Below are 21,224 nucleotides of genomic sequence, written 5' to 3' on the forward strand. Positions count from 1 at the left end.
CTAATGGATACGGGGCGGTTTTAACTGTTGGCCTCTCATCTCCGACAGTCAAGGGCGGGAAAATAGCCACGCGACTCCCGCCCAGGAACAACACCTGTTTGGAACGCATGGCGCGCGTCTCTCCCCCCAGCTCGATTTATTGTTTAAAAAAAAACGGCCATAAATAAATCAATTATCACCATTTCAACATATTGTTAAAGCCATGCACTAATTGTTCAATGTGTGCTCCTTTTTCATATATATATACACTGCTCAAAAAAATAAAGGGAACACTTAAACAACACAATGTAACTCCAAGTCAATCACACTTCTGTGAAATCAAACTGTCCACTTAGGAAGCAACACTGATTGACAATAAATTTCACATGCTGTTGTGCAAATGGAATAGACAAAAGGTTGAAATTATAGGCAATTAGCAAGACACCCCCAAAAAAGGAGTGATTCTGCAGGTGGTGACCACAGACCACTTCTCAGTTCCTATGCTTCCTGGCTGATGTTTTGGTCACTTTTGAATACTGGCGGTGCTCTCACTCTAGTGGTAGCATGAGACGGAGTCTACAACCCACACAAGTGGCTCAGGTAGTGCAGTTCATCCAGGATGGCACATCAATGCGAGCTGTGGCAAGAAGGTTTGCTGTGTCTGTCAGCGTAGTGTCCAGAGCATGGAGGCGCTACCAGGAGACAGGCCAGTACATCAGGAGACGTGGAGGAGGCCATAGGAGGGCAACAACCCAGCAGCAGGACCGCTACCTCCGCCTTTGTGCAAGAAGGTGCACTGCCAGCGCCCTGCAAAATGACCTCCAGCAGGCCACAAATGTGCATGTGTCTGCTCAAACGGTCAGAAACAGACTCCATGAGGGTGGTATGAGGGCCCGACGTCCACAGGTGGGGGTTGTGCTTACAGCCCAACACCGTGCAAGACGTTTGGCATTTGCCAGAGAACACCAAGAGTGGCAAATTCGCCACTGGCGCCCTGTGCTCTTCACAGATGAAAGCAGGTTCACACTGAGCACATGAGACAGACGTGACAGAGTCTGGAGACGCCGTGGAGAACGTTCTGCTGGCAGTGCACCTCCTTGCACAAAGGCGGAGGTAGAGGTCCTGCTGCTGGGTTGTTGCCCTCCTACGGCCTCCTCCACGTCTCCTGATGTACTGGCCTGTCTCCTGGTAGCACCTCCATGCTCTGGACACTACGCTGACAGACACAGCAAACCTTCTTGCCACAGCTTGCATTGATGTGCCATCCTGGATGAACTGCACTACCTGAGCCACTTGTGTGGGTTGTAGACTCCGTCTCATGCTACCACTAGAGTGAGAGCACCGCCAGCATTCAAAAGTGACCAAAACATCAGCCAGGAAGCATAGGAACTGAGAAGTGGTCTGTGGTCACCACCTGTAGAATCACTCCTTTTTTGGGGGTGTCTTGCTAATTGCCTATAATTTCCACCTTTTGTCTATTCCATTTGCACAACAGCATGTGAAATTTATTGTCAATCAGTGTTGCTTCCTAAGTGGACAGTTTGATTTCACAGAAGTGTGATTGACTTGGAGTTACATTGTGTTGTTTAAGTGTTCCCTTTATTTTTTTGAGCAGTGTATATACATATCAATGTGTGCTCCTTTTTCATATATATATATATATATATATATATATATATATATATATATATATATATATATTTATTTAACCTTTATTTAACTAGGCAAGTCAGAAGAAATTCTTATTTACAATGACGGCCTACCGGGGAACAGCGGTTTAACTGCCTTGTTCAGGGGCAGAAAGACAGATGTTTACCTCGTCAGCTGTCAGCTAGGGGATTAAACACTAACCACTAGGCTACCTGCCTAGAGTGGCACAATAAAATAATTGTCTCAATGTTTTACCATAAAAACAATACTTCCATCAGTATATTCACAAGTTTATAAGAGCATGATTTGATACATTCAGTGTCAACAAATAGGCATAAAGCATTACAATATCTGGTGCACAACAACACATGACAATATAATAAATATACAGATGGTTAACGGGATCAAAATATGACATAAAAAAGCCACAAATAATAGCAAATACTTCACAGAGATAAATCAATCCCAAAGAATGCAATACCACAATCCATTTCACAGAGGTTGATTGAGAAAGTGATGGGGTTTGTGGTCTGTCTCGTCAGTCTGTCACTGTAGAGCCTTTGCTATCCCTGTGGCTAGGTGCTCAGCTGTAGGTTTGTCTGCGGAGCAGCTGACCGATAGCCCCTCTGCTGTCATGGCATCTGCTGTGGTGGGTCCTATGGCTGCAAACTGGAAGACAACACAACATTAAGTTCAACTGTATTGGCAGTATAATAGCAATCACAAGCTCTAAGAAGATATCCACAGTCACTTAAAGTTACATCGGGGGGAAAAAAGGAATGTTTTTTTTTACCTTGATCTGCTTCAGTTGTTCACCTGACAGTCGTCTCACCGTTTCCAAACAAAACTTGACTCCCGACGGGCTGAAGAAAGCAATGCTGGCTGGAACACCCTGTGTGTGAACCGAGCCCAAACCGTGATGATTAGTGGTATAACTGTTTCCGAACGATAACAACATCACAACGGATATACGGGACAGTGTTTTGAGGGGAAAAGTCCCGCTTGTTGACGCTTCCTGTACCTGCTCTGTAAAATGGTTCTTTAGGTTCTTCTCCAGGTCAGGATGTTGAGCTGTCTGATAAACCATCAGTGTGTCTAGAGGAACTCCTAAAAAAAAAAAACGAACATGAAATGAATGTCACCTATGGTATTAGATACTACCTTGTAAATAGTACAGTATTCATGGGTATTAAAAAAGATGAGTTATAATGCATTTAAGTAACATTTTACATTTTAGTCATTTAGCAGACGCTCTTATCCAGAGCGACTTACAGTAGAGTGCATACATTTTATTACATTTTACATTTTTACATACTGAGACAAGGATATCCCTACCGGCCAAACCCTCCCTAACCCGGACGACGCTATGCCAATTGTGCGTCGCCCCACGGACCTCCCGGTTGCGGCCGGCTGCGACAGAACCTGGGCGCAAACCCAGAGACTCTGGTGGCGCAGCTAGCACTGCGATGCAGTGCCCTAGACCACTGCGCCACCCAGGAGGCCGTAAGTCGTAATAGTAAGTCGTAATAAAGGAAACTTACCGTTTTCCCTCAAAGCAGTAGGTAAAACTTCTCTTTTAATGGAACCACAGGGGAAGAGAAGTGGTAATATACTGGTGTCCTCTCCTATATCGAGCCAGAATGTGGCTAATGTTAGCTAGCTCAATATAAAACACAATATGCAACAATTTCAAAGATTTTACTGAGTTACAGTTCATAAAAACGAAATCAGTCAATTGAAATGAATTCATCTATGGATTTCACATAACTGGAAATACAGATATGCATCTGTTGGTCGCAGATACCTTTAAAAAAGTGTTAGTGGCGTGGATCAGAAAACCAGTCAGTATCTGGTGTGACCACCATTTGCCTCATTCAGAGCAACACATTTCCTTCACATAGAGGTGATCAGGCTGTTGATTGTGGCCTGTGGAATGTTGTCCCACTCCTCTTCAATGGCTGTGCCAAGTTGCTGGATATTGGCGGGAACTGGAACACGCTGTCGTACACGTCGATCCAGAGCATCCCAAACATGCTCAAACAGGTGACATGTCTGGTGAGTATGCAGTAGGCCATGGAAGAACTGGGACATTTTCAGCTTCCAGGAAGAGAACACTTCCCCAGGGTGCCAGTGGCCCTCGAATGTGAGCATTTCCCCACTGAAGTCGATTACGACACCAAACTGCAGTCAGGACAAGACCCTGGTGAGGATAACTTGCACGCAGATGAGCTTGTGAGGCCGGTTGGACGTACTGCCAAATTCTCTAAAACAACACTGGAGGCGGCTTATGGTAGAGAAATTAACATTAAATTATCTGGCAACAGCTCTGGTGGACATTCCTGCAGTCAGCATACCAATTGCACGTTCCCTCAAAACTTGAGACATCTGTGGCATTGTGCTGTGTGCCAAAACTGGGTTATCGTGGCAACAGAGAAATGTTCACTAACAGGGATGTAAACAAATTTGTGCACAAAATTTGAGAGAAATAAGCTTTTTGTGCGTATGGAACATTTATGGGATCTTTTATTTCAACTCATGAAACATGGGACCAACACTTTACATGTTGCGTTTATATTGTTGTTCGGTGTCGTTGCATTTAAAAAGATAAATGACTGTCGTACGTTGAAGGATGAGGCGGGAGAGAACGTCTGCAGTCCCAGTGTCCTCTCCCAGGGGGATCAGACCTAGGTCTCCCACTACGGAAGAAAAACAGACAACTGATTACTGAAATACAATACCAAACAGAAATCTACTTTTCATCTTATGACATTAATACATGTAGTAGTTTATATTAATATATTAGTAGTTTATGACATTAATACATGTAGTAGTTTATATTAATACATTAGTAGTTTATGACATTAATACATTAGTAGTCATTATGATATTAATACATTAGTAGTTTATGACATTAATAAATGTAGTAGTTTATGATATTAATACATTAGTATTCATTATGACATTAATACATGTAGTAGTTTATATTAATACATTAGTAGTTTATGACATTAATACATTAGTAGTCATTATGATATTAATACATTAGTAGTTTATGACATTAATAAATGTAGTAGTTTATGATATTAATACATTAGTATTCATTATGACATTAATACATGTAGTAGTTTATGACATTAATACATATAGTAGTTTATGATATTAATACATGTAGTAGTTTATGACATTAATACATTAGTAGTTTATATTAATATATTAGTAGTTTGACATTAATACATTAGTAGTTTATGACATTAATACATTAGTAGTCATTATGATATTAATACATTAGTAGTTTATGACATTAATACATGTAGTAGTTTATGATATTAATAAATGTAGTAGTTTATGATATTAATACATTAGTAGTCATTATGCTACACAGGAATGAACACCCTATACAAAACGTTTTTTTTTTTGCAGGTAACAGTTCAACACAGTCAAACTTTAACGTTTCAGCTAACAGAACAACCCTGTAAATTCCTTCCCAATAATCAGAGGTCAACGGAAAAGTACAGACACCAAGAGAGTATTGCACCTGCCACCTGCCCTCTATAAAGACAGGCAACAAAATGTCAGTAAACTGTCACTTGTGGAAAAGTCCTTTCCAGCTGACTGCAGGCTAGTGGTAACATGGTTAACACGTTGCTGTGAAATCCAGGTGACCTGCCACACATACTGTATCTAGTACCATCTCATTAAAGGCCCACTCTGTGATATTTACAGCTTTTTATTTTTATTACACTCAGTTGCCAGTTTATTAGGTACACGATCCCGTTCACAAAAAAACGGTTCTCTCCTACAGACAGTGAGTCACGTGGCCGTGGCTCGCTATAGAAAGCAGGCAGACAGGCATCGATGCTTCAGTTACTGTTTCGATTGAAGGTTAGAACGGGAAAAACAAGTTGTCTCAACGACTTTGAGCGTGTAATGGTCGTTGGTGCCAGACGCGCCGGTTCCAGCATCTCAGAAACGGCCGCCCTCCTGGGCATTTCAGGCACTACAGCGACTAAGGGTTTAGCGACGATGGTACCAACAAACAGACAACATCCAGTCCGCGGCAGTGCTGTGGGTGACAACAGCTCGTTGATGACGGTTCGGGAAGAGAATGGCGAGAACGGCGCATGCTAACAGGTGGGCCTCAAAACAGGCAAATTACGGCGCAGTTCAACAGTGGTGTGCAGAACGGCATCTTGGGAACGCGCAACTCTCTGTCCTTGTCACAGATGGGCTGTTGCAGCAGATGACTAGGGCTGTTGCAGCAGATGACTAGGGCTGTTGCAGCAGATGATTAGGGCTGTTGCAGCAGATGACTAGGGCTGTTGCAGGGCTGTTGTAGCAGATGACTAGGGCTGTTGCAGCAGATGACTAGGGCTGTTGCAGCAGATGACTAGGGCTGTTGCAGCAGATGACTAGGGCTGTTGCAGCAGATGACTAGGGCTGTTGCAGCAGATGACTAGGGCTGTTGCAGGGCTGTTGCAGCAGATGACTAGGGCTGTTGCAGCAGATGACTAGGGCTGTTGCAGGGCTGTTGTAGCAGATGACTAGGGCTGTTGCAGCAGATGACTAGGGCTGTTGCAGCAGATGACTAGGGCTTGTTGCAGGGCTGTTGCAGCAGATGACTAGGGCTGTTGCAGCAGATGACTAGGGCTGTTGCAGCAGATGACTAGGGCTGTTGCAGCAGATGACTAGGGCTTGTTGCAGGGCTGTTGCAGCAGATGACTAGGGCTGTTGCAGCAGATGACTAGGGCTGTTGCAGGGCTGTTGCAGCAGATGACTAGGGCTGTTGCAGCAGATGACCAGGGCTGTTGCAGCAGATGACTAGGGCTGTTGCAGCAGATGACTAGGGCTGTTGCAGCAGATGACTAGGGCTGTTGCAGCAGATGACTAGGGCTGTTGCAGCAGATGACTAGGGCTGTTGCAGCAGATGACTAGGGCTGTTGCAGCAGATGACTAGGGCTGTTGCAGCAGATGACTAGGGCTGTTGCAGCAGATGACTAGGGCTGTTGCAGCAGATGACCAGGGCTGTTGCAGCAGGTGACTAGGGCTGTTGCAGCAGATGACTAGGGCTGTTGCAGCAGATGACTAGGGCTGTTGCAGGGCTGTTGTAGCAGATGACTAGGGCTGTTGCAGCAGATGACTAGGGCTGTTGCAGCAGATGACTAGGGCTGTTGCAGCAGATGACATGGGCTGTTGCAGCAGATGACTAGGGCTGTTGCAGCAGATGACTAGGGCTGTTGCAGCAGATGACTAGGGCTGTTGCAGCAGATGACTAGGGCTGTTGCAGCAGATGACCAGGGCTGTTGCAGCAGGTGACCAGGGCTGTTGCAGCAGATGACTAGGGCTGTTGCAGCAGATGACTAGGGCTGTTGCAGCAGATGACTAGGGCTGTTGCAGCAGATGACTAGGGCTGTTGCAGCAGATGACTAGGGCTGTTGCAGCAGATGACTAGGGCTTGTTGCAGGGCTGTTGCAGCAGATGACTAGTGCTGTTGCAGCAGATGACTAGGGCTGTTGCAGCAGATGACTAGGGCTGTTGCAGCAGATGACTAGGGCTTGTTGCAGGGCTGTTGCAGCAGATGACTAGTGCTGTTGCAGCAGATGACTAGGGCTGTTGCAGGGCTGTTGCAGCAGATGACTAGGGCTGTTGCAGCAGATGACCAGGGCTGTTGCAGACAGGTGACTAGGGCTGTTGCAGCAGATGATTAGGGCTGTTGCAGCAGATGACTAGGGCTGTTGCAGCAGATGACTAGGGCTTGTTGCAGGGCTGTTGCAGCAGATGACTATGGCTGTTGCAGCAGATGACTAGGGCTGTTGCAGGGCTGTTGCAGCAGATGACTAGGGCTGTTGCAGCAGATGACCAGGGCTGTTGCAGCAGATGACTAGGGCTGTTGCAGCAGATGACATGGGCTGTTGCAGCAGATGACTAGGGCTGTTGCAGCAGATGACTAGGGCTGTTGCAGCAGGTGACTAGGGCTGTTGCAGCAGATGACTAGGGTTGTTGCAATAGATGACCAGGGCTGTTGCAGCAGATGACCAGGGCTGTTGCAGCAGGTGACTAGGGCTGTTGCAGCAGATGACCAGGGCTGTTGCAGCAGATGACTAGGGCTGTTGCAGCAGATGACTAGGGCTGTTGCAGCAGATGACTAGGGCTGTTGCAGCAGATGACTAGGGCTGTTGCAGTGACCTTATTACTTCCACACTGGCAGTCATGAGTCATGACCGCAGTACATTTCCACATGACCGTAGATGGACATGCTTTAGTAGTACCCAACCTGCTGACAGACCATCAAGGTCCTAATGGCCTGGTACTCAGGGCTCTATTGTCCCTCCATCAGGTCCTAATGGACTGGTACTCAGGGCTCTATTGTCCATCCATCAGGTCCTAATGGCCTGGTACTCAGGGCTCTATTGTCCCTCCATCAGGTCCTAATGGCCTGGTACTCAGGGCTCTACTGTCCCTCCATCAGGTCCTAATGGACTGGTACTCAGGGCTCTATTGTCCCTCCATCAGGTCCTAATGACCTGGTACTCAGGGCTCTATTCTCCCTCCATCAGGTCCTAATGGACTGGTACTCAGGGCTCTACTGTCCCTCCATCAGGTCCTAATGGCCTGGTACTCAGGGCTCTATTGTCCATCCATCAGGTCCTAATGGCCTGGTACTCAGGGCTCTATTGTCCATCCATCAGGTCCTAATGGCCTGGTACTCAGGGCTCTATTGTCCCTCCATCAGGTCCTAATGGCCTGGTACTCAGGGCTCTATTGTCCATCCATCAGGTCCTAATGGCCTGGTACTCAGGGCTCTATTGTCCCTCCATCAGGTCCTAATGGCCTGGTACTCAGGGCTCTATTGTCCCTCCATCAGGTCCTAATGGCCTGGTACTCAGGGCTCTATTGTCCCTCCATCAGGTCCTAATGGCCTGGTACTCAGGGCTCTACTGTCCCTCCATCAGGTCCTAATGGACTGGTACTCAGGGCTCTATTGTCCCTCCATCAGGTCCTAATGACCTGGTACTCAGGGCTCTATTGTCCCTCCATCAGGTCCTAATGGACTGGTACTCAGGGCTCTACTGTCCCTCCATCAGGTCCTAATGGCCTGGTACTCAGGGCTCTATTGTCCATCCATCAGGTCCTAATGGCCTGGTACTCAGGGCTCTATTGTCCCTCCATCAGGTCCTAATGGCCTGGTACTCAGGGCTCTATTGTCCATCCATCAGGTCCTAATGGCCTGGTACTCAGGGCTCTATTGTCCCTCCATCAGGTCCTAATGGCCTGGTACTCAGGGCTCTACTGTCCCAGTTGAAAACAGTTGGCCTAACTTACTTTTAAAACTCACCTCACTGTGATGATCAATGTGAAGAAAGACGTTCAACAGCAGGTTGAAACAGTGTAAAACATGGTTGATGTGGATGTTGTTTCAAGGCCTAACAACAAGGAAATGGACAGCGCTTTCTAAGGTGATAAATCCTTCAAAAACATCCATAAGCATATTAGAGCTTATGCATATAGGCTTATGAACTTGTATTTGAATTGCCTATTAATGGGAATTAAAAAAATATATTTTAATAATTAATTGGGCGACACATTACCTTTACATTACCTTTACATTACCTTTTGTACTTCTTTCTCGAACACGCAGACGGGCTGTCAACGGTTTAGTGAAATACTGTATGTTTTGTTGTGAAAACGTGTTACTGTCGATTTTCCGGAACAGATTTGACTTGGTTTCCCAAAATGAAGCAAAGGGTAGCTGCAGGAACAAGGTTGGAGAGCCCATACAGAGTTGAGGTGGAATATCACCTGTCGGGCAGCGAGAGCGTGCTCCTCAAACAGCGTTGGATGCATGGAGTGAAATAAGGGTTTTAATATGTATTTCTCAGCTGCTCATAATATGCGCCGCTATAAAACCCAACTACAACACGAACCGGTGGGAAAACTCACGGCTTCCATTCACTATTGGAGTGCATACAGATGACATGTCATTTTTCCCCCTGCCCCCTGTTCCTGTCCCCGTTCCTGTTCCTGCCCCCTGTTCCTGTTCCTGCCCCCTGTCCCTGTTCCTGCCCCCTGTTCCTGTTCCTGTTCCTGTCCCTGTTCCTGTTCCTGCCCCTGTTCCTGTCCCCTGTTCCTGCCCCCTGTTCCTGTCCCCTGTTCCTGTTCCTGTCCCTGTTCCTGTTCCTGCCCCTGTTCCTGTCCCCTGTTCCTGCCCCTGTTCCTGTTCCTGTCCCCTGTTCCTGCCCCCTGTTCCTGCCCTTGTTCCTGTTCCTGCCCTTGTTCCTGTTCCTGCCCCTGTTCCTGTCCCTGTTCCTGTTCCTGCCCCTGTTCCTGTTCCTGCCCCTGTTCCTGCCCCTGTTCCTGTTCCTGCCCCCTGTTCCTGTTCCTGCCCCCTGTTCCTGTTCCTGCCCCCTGTTCCTGTTCCTGCCCCTGTTCCTGTCCCCTGTTCCTGCCCCCTGTTCCTGTTCCTGTTCCTGGTTCCTGTTCCTGCCCCCTGTTCCTGTTCCTGCCCCTGTTCCTGTTCCTGTCCCTGTTCCTGCCCCCTGTTCCTGTTCCTGTTCCTGTTCCTGTCCCTGTCCCCTGTCCCTGTTCCTGTCCCTGCCCCCTGTTCCTGTCCCTGCCCCCTGTTCCTGTTCCTGTCCCTGTTCCTGCCCCCTGTTCCTGCCCCCTGTTCCTGTCCCTGCCCCCTGTCCCTGTTCCTGTCCCTGCCCCCTGTTCCTGCCCCCTGTCCCTGTTCCTGTCCCTGCTCCCTGTCCCTGCCCCCTGTTCCTGTTCCTGTCCCTGTCCCTGTCCCTGCCCCCTGTTCCTGTTCCTGTCCCTGTCCATTGATAAATGACCCATTCTAAATCGAAACAATTTTGACATATTAGTAAAGACAAAATTCAAGTGAGAATAGTCTGGTCACTTGATGACAGAACAGCTGTGCAGCCTGAGGCAAGGAACATAACACAGCCCTACAGACGACCACAGCCCTACAGGGCGACCACAACCCTACAGACGACCACAGCCCTACAGACGACCACAGCCCTACAGGGCGACCACAGCCCTCCAGACGACCACAGCCCTACAGACGACCACAGCCCTACAGGGCGACCACAGCCCTACAGACGACCACAGCCCTACAGACGACCACAGCCCTACAGGGCGACCACAGCCCTACAGACGACCACAGCCCTACAGACGACCACAGCCCTACAGACGACCACAGCCCTACAGACGACCACAGCCCTACAGACGACCACAGCCCTACAGACGACCACAGCCCTACAGGGCGACCACAGCCCTACAGACGACCACAGCCCTACAGACGACCACAGCCCTACAGGGCGACCACAGCCCTACAGGGCGACCACAGCCCTACAGACGACCACAGCCCTACAGACGACCACAGCCCTACAGACGACCACAGCCCTACAGACGACCACACCGGGTTCTCCTCCAATCAGCTAAAAACAAGAAGAAGCGGCTCCAGTGGGCACTTCGATCACCAACAACTCTGGACAATTGAGGAGGGGAAAAACACATTGCCTGGTCCGATGAATCACGGTTCCTGTTGAGTCATGCTGATGGCAGAGTCATGATTTGGTGTAAGCAGTATGAGTCCATGGCCCCCATCCTGCCTGGTGTCAACGGTACAGGCAGGTGACGGTGGTGTAATGGTGTCTGGTGTCAACGGTACAGGCTGGTGACGGTGGTGTAATGGTGCCTGGTGTCAACGGTACAGGCTGGTGACGGTGGTGTAATGGTGCCTGATGTCAACGGTACAGGCTGGTGACGGTGGTGTAATGGTGCCTGATGTCAACGGTACAGGCTGGTGACGGTGGTGTAATGGTGCCTGATGTCAACGGTACAGGCTTGTGACGGTGGTGTAATGGTGCCTGATGTCAACGGTACAGGCTGGTGGCGGTGGTGTAATGGTGTCAACGGTACAGGCTGGTGGCGGTGGTGTAATGGTGCCTGGTGCCAACGGTACAGGCTGGTGACGGTGGTGTAATGGTGCCTGATGTCAACGGTACAGGCTGGTGACGGTGGTGTAATGGTGCCTGGTGTCAACGGTACAGGCTGGTGACGGTGGTGTAATGGTGCCTGGTGTCAACGGTACAGGCTGGTGACGGTGGTGTAATGGTGCCAACGGTACAGGCTGGTGGCGGTGGTGTAATGGTGCCTGATGTCAACGGTACAGGCTGGTGGCGGTGGTGTAATGGTGCCTGGTGTCAACGGTACAGGCTGGTGGCGGTGGTGTAATGGTGCCTGGTGTCAACGGTACAGGCTGGTGACGGTGGTGTAATGGTGCCTGGTGTCAACGGTACAGGCTGGTGACGGTGGTGTAATGGTGCCTGATGTCAACGGTACAGGCTGGTGACGGTGGTGTAATGGTGCCTGGTGTCAACGGTACAGGCTGGTGGCGGTGGTGTAATGGTGCCTGGTGTCAACGGTACAGGCTGGTGGCGGTGGTGTAATGGTGCCTGGTGTCAACGGTACAGGCTGGTGACGGTGGTGTAATGGTGCCAACGGTACAGGCTGGTGGCGGTGGTGTAATGGTGCCTGGTGTCAACGGTACAGGCTGGTGGTGGTGGTGTAATGGTGCCAACGGTACAGGCTGGTGGCGGTGGTGTAATGGTGCCTGGTGTCAACGGTACAGGCTGGTGACGGTGGTGTAATGGTGTCTGGTGTCAACGGTACAGGCTGGTGACGGTGGTGTAATGGTGCCAACGGTACAGGCTGGTGACGGTGGTGTAATGGTGCCTGATGTCAACGGTACAGGCTGGTGACGGTGGTGTAATGGTGCCAACGGTACAGGCTGGTGACGGTGGTGTAATGGTGCCTGATGTCAACGGTACAGGCTGGTGGCGGTGATGTAATGGTGTCTGGTGTCAACGGTACAGGCTGGTGACGGTGGTGTAATGGTGCCTGATGTCAACGGTACAGGCTGGTGGCGGTGGTGTAATGGTGCCTGATGTCAACGGTACAGGCTGGTGGCGGTGGTGTAATGGTGCCTGGTGTCAACGGTACAGGCTGGTGGCGGTGGTGTAATGGTGCCTGATGTCAACGGTACAGGCTGGTGGCGGTGGTGTAATGGTGCCTGATGTTAACGGTACAGGCTGGTGACGGTGGTGTAATGGTGCCTGATGTCAACGGTACAGGCTGGTGGCGGTGGTGTAATGGTGCCTGATGTCAACGGTACAGGCTGGTGGCGGTGGTGTAATGGTGCCTGATGTCAACGGTACAGGCTGGTGACGGTGGTGTAATGGTGCCTGGTGTCAACGGTACAGGCTGGTGGCGGTGGTGTAATGGTGCCTGGTGTCAACGGTACAGGCTGGTGACGGTGGTGTAATGGTGCCTGGTGTCAACGGTACAGGCTGGTGACGGTGGTGTAATGGTGCCTGGTGTCAACGGTACAGGCTGGTGGCGGTGGTGTAATGGTGCCTGATGTCAACGGTACAGGCTGGTGGCGGTGGTGTAATGGTGCCTGGTGTCAACGGTACAGGCTGGTGACGGTGGTGTAATGGTGCCTGGTGTCAACGGTACAGGCTGGTGACGGTGGTGTAATGGTGCCTGATGTCAACGGTACAGGCTGGTGGCGGTGGTGTAATGGTGCCTGGTGTCAACGGTACAGGCTGGTGGCGGTGGTGTAATGGTGCCTGGTGTCAACGGTACAGACTGGTGGCGGTGGTGTAATGGTGCCTGGTGTCAACGGTACAGGCTGGTGACGGTGGTGTAATGGTGCCTGATGTCAACGGTACAGGCTGGTGGCGGTGGTGTAATGGTGCCTGGTGTCAACGGTACAGGCTGGTGACGGTGGTGTAATGGTGCCTGATGTCAACGGTACAGGCTGGTGACGGTGGTGTAATGGTGTCTGGTGTCAACGGTACAGGCTGGTGACGGTGGTGTAAAGGTGTGGGGAATGCTTTCCTGGCACACGTTAGGTTCCTTGATACCAATTGAGCAACGGTTTCCATTCCCCTGAGAATTCAGGCTGTTCTGGAGGCAAAGAGGTGTCCTACCCAGTACTAGATGGGTGTACCTAATAAACTGGCCACTGAGTTTACAGTATATATCCCAGGTGTTATTATTTTTTGATATAACTAGGCCTCCAAGTGACCAATGACAAGATCCTCTCAGTGAAACAAAGGAGAGACTTAAGAGACATGAAGGGCGTTGTAAACTACAAAGAACTCCATGCTGAACAGAAGTGTTTAATGCCAGTAAGTTTACACAATGTTGGCGATCAATGACTCACCTAACGCTGCAGTAGCCTTTCCAACAACATAGATGGACTTGGCATTCCATTTGTCTTTAATGTCCTTGTTCCACTCTAGAATAGAAAAACGTATAACAGACATTAAAAATGAGTATCTTACACACACTAACTCGTGTTGACTTAGGTCCGTCTGAAAACGCACGAGACTAAGGCACAAGAGGCCCATTCCTTTCCTAACAATGACAATTTGTTGACGACGGGGGGGGGCGGCATTTTTACAGAACGTTGTTTAAAACTTCACATGAGGATCTACTCACGTTCCGTTCTTTCATCATCTTCAAGACACATTTTGACTGCCTCGACCGCCCTCGGGCTGGTAAAAATCAGCCCGCCATGTTGTTCTGGCTGAAACAGCTGTAGGAGGAGTAGAGAACAGCTGTAGGAGGAGTAGAGAACAGCTGTGGGAGGAGCAGAGAACAGCTGTAGGAGGAGCAGAGAACAGTGAACAGCTGTAGGAGGAGCAGAGAACAGCAGTAGGAGGAGTAGAGAACAGCCGTAGGAGGAGCAGAGAACAGCCGTAGGAGGAGTAGAGAACAGCCGTAGGAGGAGCAGAGAACAGCAGTAGGAGGAGCAGAGAACAGCCGTAGGAGGAGCAGAGAACAGCCGTAGGAGGAGCAGAGAACAGCCGTAGGAGGAGCAGAGAACAGCCGTAGGAGGAGCAGAGAACAGCCGTAGGAGGAGCAGAGAACAGCCGTAGGAGGAGCAGAGAACAGCCGTAGGAGGAGCAGAGAACAGCCGTAGGAGGAGCAGAGAACAGCCGTAGGAGGAGCAGAGAACAGCCGTAGGAGGAGCAGAGAACAGCCGTAGGAGGAGCAGAGAACAGCCGTAGGAGGAGCAGAGAACAGCCGTAGGAGGAGCAGAGAACAGCCGTAGGAGGAGCAGAGAACAGCCGTAGGAGGAGCAGAGAACAGCCGTAGGAGGAGCAGAGAACAGCCGTAGGAGGAGCAGAGAACAGCCGTAGGAGGAGCAGAGAACAGCCGTAGGAGGAGCAGAGAACAGCCGTAGGAGGAGCAGAGAACAGCCGTAGGAGGAGCAGAGAACAGCCGTAGGAGGAGCAGAGAACAGCCGTAGGAGGAGCAGAGAACAGCCGTAGGAGGAGCAGAGAACAGCCGTAGGAGGAGCAGAGAACAGCCGTAGGAGGAGTAGAGAACAGCCGTAGGAGGAGTAGAGAACAGCCGTAGGAGGAGTAGAGAACAGCCGTAGGAGGAGTAGAGAACAGCCGTAGGAGGAGTAGAGAACAGCCGTAGGAGGAGTAGAGAACAGCTGTAGGAGGAGTAGAGAACAGCCGTAGGAGGAGTAGAGAACAGCCGTAGGAGGAGTAGAGAACAGCCGTAGGAGTAGAGAACAGCCGTAGGAGGAGTAGAGAACAGCCGTAGGAGGAGTAGAGAACAGCCGTAGGAGGAGTAGAGAACAGCCGTAGGAGGAGTAGAGAACAGCTGTAGGAGGAGCAGAGAACAGCTGTAGGAGGAGTAGAGAACAGCTGTAGGAGGAGTAGAGAACAGCTGTAGGAGGAGTAGAGAACAGCCGTAGGAGGAGCAGAGAACAGCTGTAGGAGGAGTAGAGAACAGCTGTAGGAGGAGTAGAGAACAGCTGTAGGAGGAGTAGAGAACAGCTGTAGGAGGAGCAGAGAACAGCTGTAGGAGGAGCAGAGAACAGCCGTAGGAGGAGCAGAGAACAGCCGTAGGAGGAGTAGAGAACAGCCGTAGGAGGAGCAGAGAACAGCCGTAGGAGGAGTAGAGAACAGCCGTAGGAGGAGTAGAGAACAGCCGTAGGAGGAGCAGAGAACAGCCGTAGGAGGAGCAGAGAACAGCCGTAGGAGGAGCAGAGAACAGCCGTAGGAGGAGCAGAGAACAGCCGTAGGAGGAGCAGAGAACAGCTGTAGGAGGAGCAGAGAACAGCTGTAGGAGGAGCAGAGAACAGCTGTAGGAGGGGTAGAGAACAGCTGTAGGAGGAGTAGAGAACAGCTGTAGGAGGAGTAGAGAACAGCCGTAGGAGGAGCAGAGAACAGCTGTAGGAGGAGTAGAGAACAGCTGTAGGAGGAGTAGAGAACAGCTGTAGGAGGAGTAGAGAACAGCTGTAGGAGGAGCAGAGAACAGCTGTAGGAGGAGCAGAGAACAGCTGTAGGAGGAGCAGAGAACAGCTGTAGGAGGAGTAGAGAACAGCTGTAGGAGGAGCAGAGAACAGCCGTAGGAGGAGCAGAGAACAGCCGTAGGAGGAGTAGAGAACAGCCGTAGGAGGAGTAGAGAACAGCCGTAGGAGGAGTAGAGAACAGCCGTAGGAGGAGCAGAGAACAGCCGTAGGAGGAGCAGAGAACAGCCGTAGGAGGAGCAGAGAACAGCTGCAGGAGGAGCAGAGAACAGCTGTAGGAGGAGTAGAGAACAGCCGTAGGAGGAGTAGAGAACAGCCGTAGGTGGAGCAGAGAACAGCCGTAGGAGGAGTAGAGAACAGCCGTAGGAGGAGCAGAGAACAGCCGTAGGAGGAGCAGAGAACAGCTGTAGGAGGAGCAGAGAACAGCTGTAGGAGGAGCAGAGAACAGCTGTAGGAGGAGCAGAGAACAGCTGTAGGAGGAGCAGAGAACAGCTGTAGGAGGAGCAGAGAACAGCTGTAGGAGGAGCAGAGAACAGCTGTAGGAGGAGTAGAGAACAGCTGTAGGAGGAGTAGAGAACAGCTGTAGGAGGAGTAGAGAACAGCCGTAGGAGGAGTAGAGAACAGCCGTAGGAGGAGTAGAGAACAGCCGTAGGAGGAGTAGAGAACAGCCGTAGGAGGAGCAGAGAACAGCCGTAGGAGGAGTAGAGAACAGCCGTAGGAGGAGTAGAGAACAGCCGTAGGAGGAGCAGAGAACAGCCGTAGGAGGAGTAGAGAACAGCCGTAGGAGGAGTAGAGAACAGCCGTAGGAGGAGCAGAGAACAGCCGTAGGAGGAGTAGAGAACAGCCGTAGGAGGAGCAGAGAACAGCTGTATAACGACGACTAAACAAGAAACCAAACAGTACAACGTTCAGGAACACTTTACTTGACACCCAGTGTCATAAACACGTCATGACGTAGTAATAACCATGTCATAACTTATTCATAACCTGTCATAACATGGTCATAACACTGTCATGACCCTTATATATACACCTGTTGTTAAATATATTGCGTTATTTTATGGCTGGTTATGACACCTACATAAGAGTGTAAAAAACCCACATTTATTCAAATGTGTTTTTCCCTGCCAAGAAGTTTCCTTTCGTTTTGAAAGTTTGTTTCTTTGTTGTTGTTGTTGTAATTATTAATTCTTTACAGTCGTGTTTTTTTATTCCATCGTATTTTAAATAATTTGCAGAAAATACACTATATGACACTGTCAAGAAGCATTATGTACATCATAATCCTACAAGCCAATAAAGCCAGGCAGACCTATCACGTACACACCCTTACGTCAATCAGTCAAAAAAGGTGTCTTGTCCTGCTCCTGAAATCTGCTCCTGCATTCATCCCAGCCATCAACAATAGAGCATTATGGGTAGCTGCATGTCTGACATCAATTTGTGTGCAATTATAAAGATAATTTAATATGGTCAATTTCATAAACTATTGTATATCATAAACATACTGTTGACCAGTAGGCTATGATGGAATGGAATGTTCTACCTTGTGAGGTAGGTTTAGTCAGTGTCCTAACCAGCCATAAAGTAACTACCTTGGTAGGTTTAGTCAGTGTCATAACCAGCCATAAAGTAACTACCTTGGTAGGTTTAGTCAGTGTCATAACCAGCCATAAAGTAACTACCTTGGTAGGTTTAGTCAGTGTCATAACCAGCCATAAAGTAACTACCTTGGTAGGTTTAGTCAGTGTCATAACCAGCCATAAAGTAACTACCTTGGTAGGTTTAGTCAGTGTCCTAACCAGCCATAAAGTAACTACATTGGTAGGTTTAGTCAGTGACCTAACCAGCCATAAAGTAACTATCATGGTAGGTTTAGTCAGTGTCCTAACCAGCCATAAAGTAACTATCATGGTAGGTTTAGTCAGTGTCCTAACCAGCCATAAAGTAACTACATTGGTAGGTTTAGTCAGTGACCTAACCAGCCATAAAGTAACTATCATGGTAGGTTTAGTCAGTGTCCTAACCAGCCATAAAGTAACTACCTTGGTAGGTTTAGTCAGTGTCCTAACCAGCCATAAAGTAACTATCATGGTAGGTTTAGTCAGTGTCCTAACCAGCCATAAAGTAACTACCTTGGTAGGTTTAGTCAGTGTCCTAACCAGCCATAAAGTAACTAACCTTGGTAGGTTTAGTCAGTGTCCTAACCAGCCATAAAGTAACTAACCTTGGTAGGTTTAGTCAGTGTCCTAACCAGCCATAAAGTAACTACCTTGGTAGGTTTAGTCAGTGTCATAACCAGCCATAAAGTAACTACCTTGGTAGGTTTAGTCAGTGTCCTAACCAGCCATAAAGTAACTACCTTGGTAGGTTTAGTCAGTGTCATAACCAGCCATAAAGTAACTACCTTGGTAGGTTTAGTCAGTGTCCTAACCAGCCATAAAGTAACTACCTTGGTAGGTTTAGTCAGTGTCATAACCAGCCATAAAGTAACTACCTTGGTAGGTTTAGTCAGTGTCATAACCAGCCATAAAGTAACTACCTTGGTAGGTTTAGTCAGTGTCATAACCAGCCATAAAGTAACTACCTTGGTAGGTTTAGTCAGTGTCATAACCAGCCATAAAGTAACTACCTTGGTAGGTTTAGTCAGTGTCCTAACCAGCCATAAAGTAACTACCTTGGTAGGTTTAGTCAGTGTCCTAACCAGCCATAAAGTAACTACCTTGGTAGGTTTAGTCAGTGTCATAACCAGCCATAAAGTAACTACCTTGGTAGGTTTAGTCAGTGTCATAACCAGCCATAAAGTAACTACCTTGGTAGGTTTTACGGGTTTTGACACTCTTATGTAGGTTTCATAACCAGCCATAAAGTAACGCAATAGGTCTAAATATATATGTGTCATGACAGTGTTATAACCATATTATGACAGGTTATGACAAGTTATGTCAGCTGTTATGACATATTTTGACATGGTTATGACCGTGTCATACCGCATTATGACGCTTGGCGTTCCCAGTAAAACGTTACCAAACTTTCGATCTTAAAATCAACACTTTGAGGTATATAAATGGTATTCACCTTGTCTGACAAAGTGTTCAAGGAAACAAATGTAAAAGACAGCACAGGAATTAAGGTTGCTTTGTGTCCACGGGATGCCAGCTCCTGTAAGTACAAAGTTGAGAGTTCTGTAAATCATATCAAATCGATTTCACTGTTACACAGTCACCCACTATACATTTAGGTTATAATGCCCGAGAAGCCGGTGTCTCGAGGCTATATTGTGACGGGTGTTTGTTATTGGCAAATCGTTCCTTTGAATTTGAATATTGAAACAATGTTGCAAATGTCGGAGAGACAGACAGCAAGGTTTATATAAAACATCCTCTGCTGAAAACTGAATGTCGGAGAGACAGACAGCAAGGTTTATACAAAACATCTGCTGTTGAAAACTGAATGTCAGAGAGACAGACAGCAAGGTTTATACAAAACATCTGCTGTTGAAAACTGAATGTCGGAGAGACAGACAGTAAGGTTTATATAAAACATCTGCTGTTGAAAACTGAATGTCGGAGAGACAGACAGTAAGGTTTATATAAAACATCTGCTGTTGAAAACTGAATGTCAGAGAGACAGACAGCAAGGTTTATATAAAACATCCTCTGTTGAAAACTGAATGTCGGAGAGACAGACAGCAAGGTTTATATAAAACATCTGCTGTTGAAAACTGAATGTCGGAGAGACAGACAGTAAGGTTTATATAAAACATCTGCTGTTGAAAACTGAATGTCAGAGAGACAGACAGCAAGGTTTATACAAAACATCCTCTGTTGAAAACTGAATGTCGGAGAGACAGACAGCAAGGTTTATATAAAACATCTGCTGTTGAAAACTACATGTTAGTCTAAAAGTAATGTGAGATAATGTCTAGATGCTTTTTATAAGTGGAGATCAATTTTATAAATTGCCTGGCTGGGCTGATGAGACAGTGGATTGCAACAGTCAGGTGGAACAGAGTAAATAGGCTTTTAACGTCATAGATTTAGCAGGTGGTAATTTATGGAACCGACACCGGCTGGAATGCGGTTTTAACCAATCAGCATTCAGCATTAGAACCACCAGTCCTATAATGGATTTTAATAGGTGTAGAGTAGAATAGGATTGAATAGAACAGAATAGAATGCACATGCCAGCTGCAAATATCAATACAAAATATGTTTCTCTACTATACCTTGATGTAAGGATCTGGTCCAGAGCCTCCCTCTCTTGGTTCTTTCAGAAGCAGCACATGCATTTCGACAGATGACTCAGAGCCCTGTGGAATAAGACAAGACGGGATACAACTTAATGTTACCGTCAGCAACGAGGTCAATGATGAAAATCGACAAACAAAATAATAATAAAATCCACCCAATGCAGATTTACTCTATTTAGTAAGATTATAAACTGAATGACTGATCCTGTGCAGTAGCTTCAGAACAGAAGGTTGACGGGGGTGTAACCCATAGCTAGGCTAACGTTACACCCAGCGCCTGTCATATGTCGCCTACTGATAACAATGCTGTTGAGCCATGAATCAACTGTTTTCATTGCTTGGACTATTTATCAATTAGAGGCATGCGGTGTTATTCAGTCAGCTGTAGAGCTCAGGTATCTCATGCACCAGTGTACTGTACGTTTTATGTACTTGCAAAGCTGTTATGTTATGCGATACAATTCAAATATGGAGCTGTCACTTCTTGTGAGCCAAGGCGACACATTACTTGGCTTCGTTGGCGCAACCATAAAACAATAACAACTGCACACACAATATTTATCATGCTTAACTATTGAGCTAACTAGTTTTCGTTTTCAAGTCAACAGAAAATTAACAGAAACCGTAGAAAATCAACAAAAATCGGATGTACACAAACACTGTACCTCAAGCTCTTCCTCCAGCTGGCTTCATGGCTACTACTAAAACGAGGAAATAGGGGGACAACAAAATAGTCATGTTTTGTTAGAATAATACTTGAGCAATAACAATGAATGTTATCACTACAGTTACAATTAAAGAAAGTAGTCGTGTTGTTTTTTCTTCTGGAACAGTTCAGTAAACAATATTCTAACATATTTAAACAATAATTTAGATACAATATATTTCCCCTTTCATCAAAATGGTTTATTCCATTCTGCTGTCAGAATGAGAAACGGGACGCCATTGCGGTTCAGCACACGGGCGTTCCAAGCATAGCGAAGCATGCAGCAATTGATCCAA

General features: G+C 47.9%; 1 protein-coding gene across 2 annotated transcripts; it reads right to left on the reverse strand.

The window, feature by feature from the left end:
• Positions 1-1,903: 1,903 nt before the first annotated feature.
• On the reverse strand, positions 1,904-20,986 carry LOC129845948 (uroporphyrinogen-III synthase-like). 2 transcript variants are annotated; one of them, XM_055913929.1, is made up of 10 exons: positions 20,888-20,986; positions 20,199-20,282; positions 19,049-19,132; positions 14,140-14,236; positions 13,862-13,936; positions 4,251-4,325; positions 3,171-3,254; positions 2,651-2,736; positions 2,423-2,521; positions 1,904-2,298 (listed from the first exon to the last, which is right to left on the reverse strand). In XM_055913929.1, exons 2-10 carry the CDS (start codon positions 20,259-20,261, stop codon positions 2,176-2,178), a joined length of 786 nt encoding a protein of 261 aa, XP_055769904.1. In that variant the 5' UTR covers positions 20,262-20,282; positions 20,888-20,986; the 3' UTR covers positions 1,904-2,175. The 2 variants fall into 2 exon arrangements, with proteins under 2 accessions (XP_055769904.1, XP_055769905.1); XM_055913930.1 differs by lacking the exon at positions 19,049-19,132.
• Between the last annotated feature and the right edge of the window lie 238 nt (positions 20,987-21,224).

This window comes from Salvelinus fontinalis, unplaced genomic scaffold (genome assembly GCF_029448725.1).
Source record: "Salvelinus fontinalis isolate EN_2023a unplaced genomic scaffold, ASM2944872v1 scaffold_0410, whole genome shotgun sequence".
NCBI lineage: Eukaryota > Metazoa > Chordata > Actinopteri > Salmoniformes > Salmonidae > Salvelinus > Salvelinus fontinalis.

Coding starts and splice junctions, on each gene's coding strand:
- LOC129845948 (XM_055913929.1), bottom strand. CDS start 20,261: ATGCATGTGCTGCTTCTGAAAGAACCAAGAGAGGGAGGCTCTGGACCA. Junction 14,237..19,048: donor TGAACACTTTGTCAGACAAG/GTGAATACCATT, acceptor CTCCTCCTACAG/CTGTTTCAGCCAGAACAACA. Junction 13,937..14,139: donor AGATGATGAAAGAACGGAAC/GTGAGTAGATCC, acceptor TTTCTATTCTAG/AGTGGAACAAGGACATTAAA.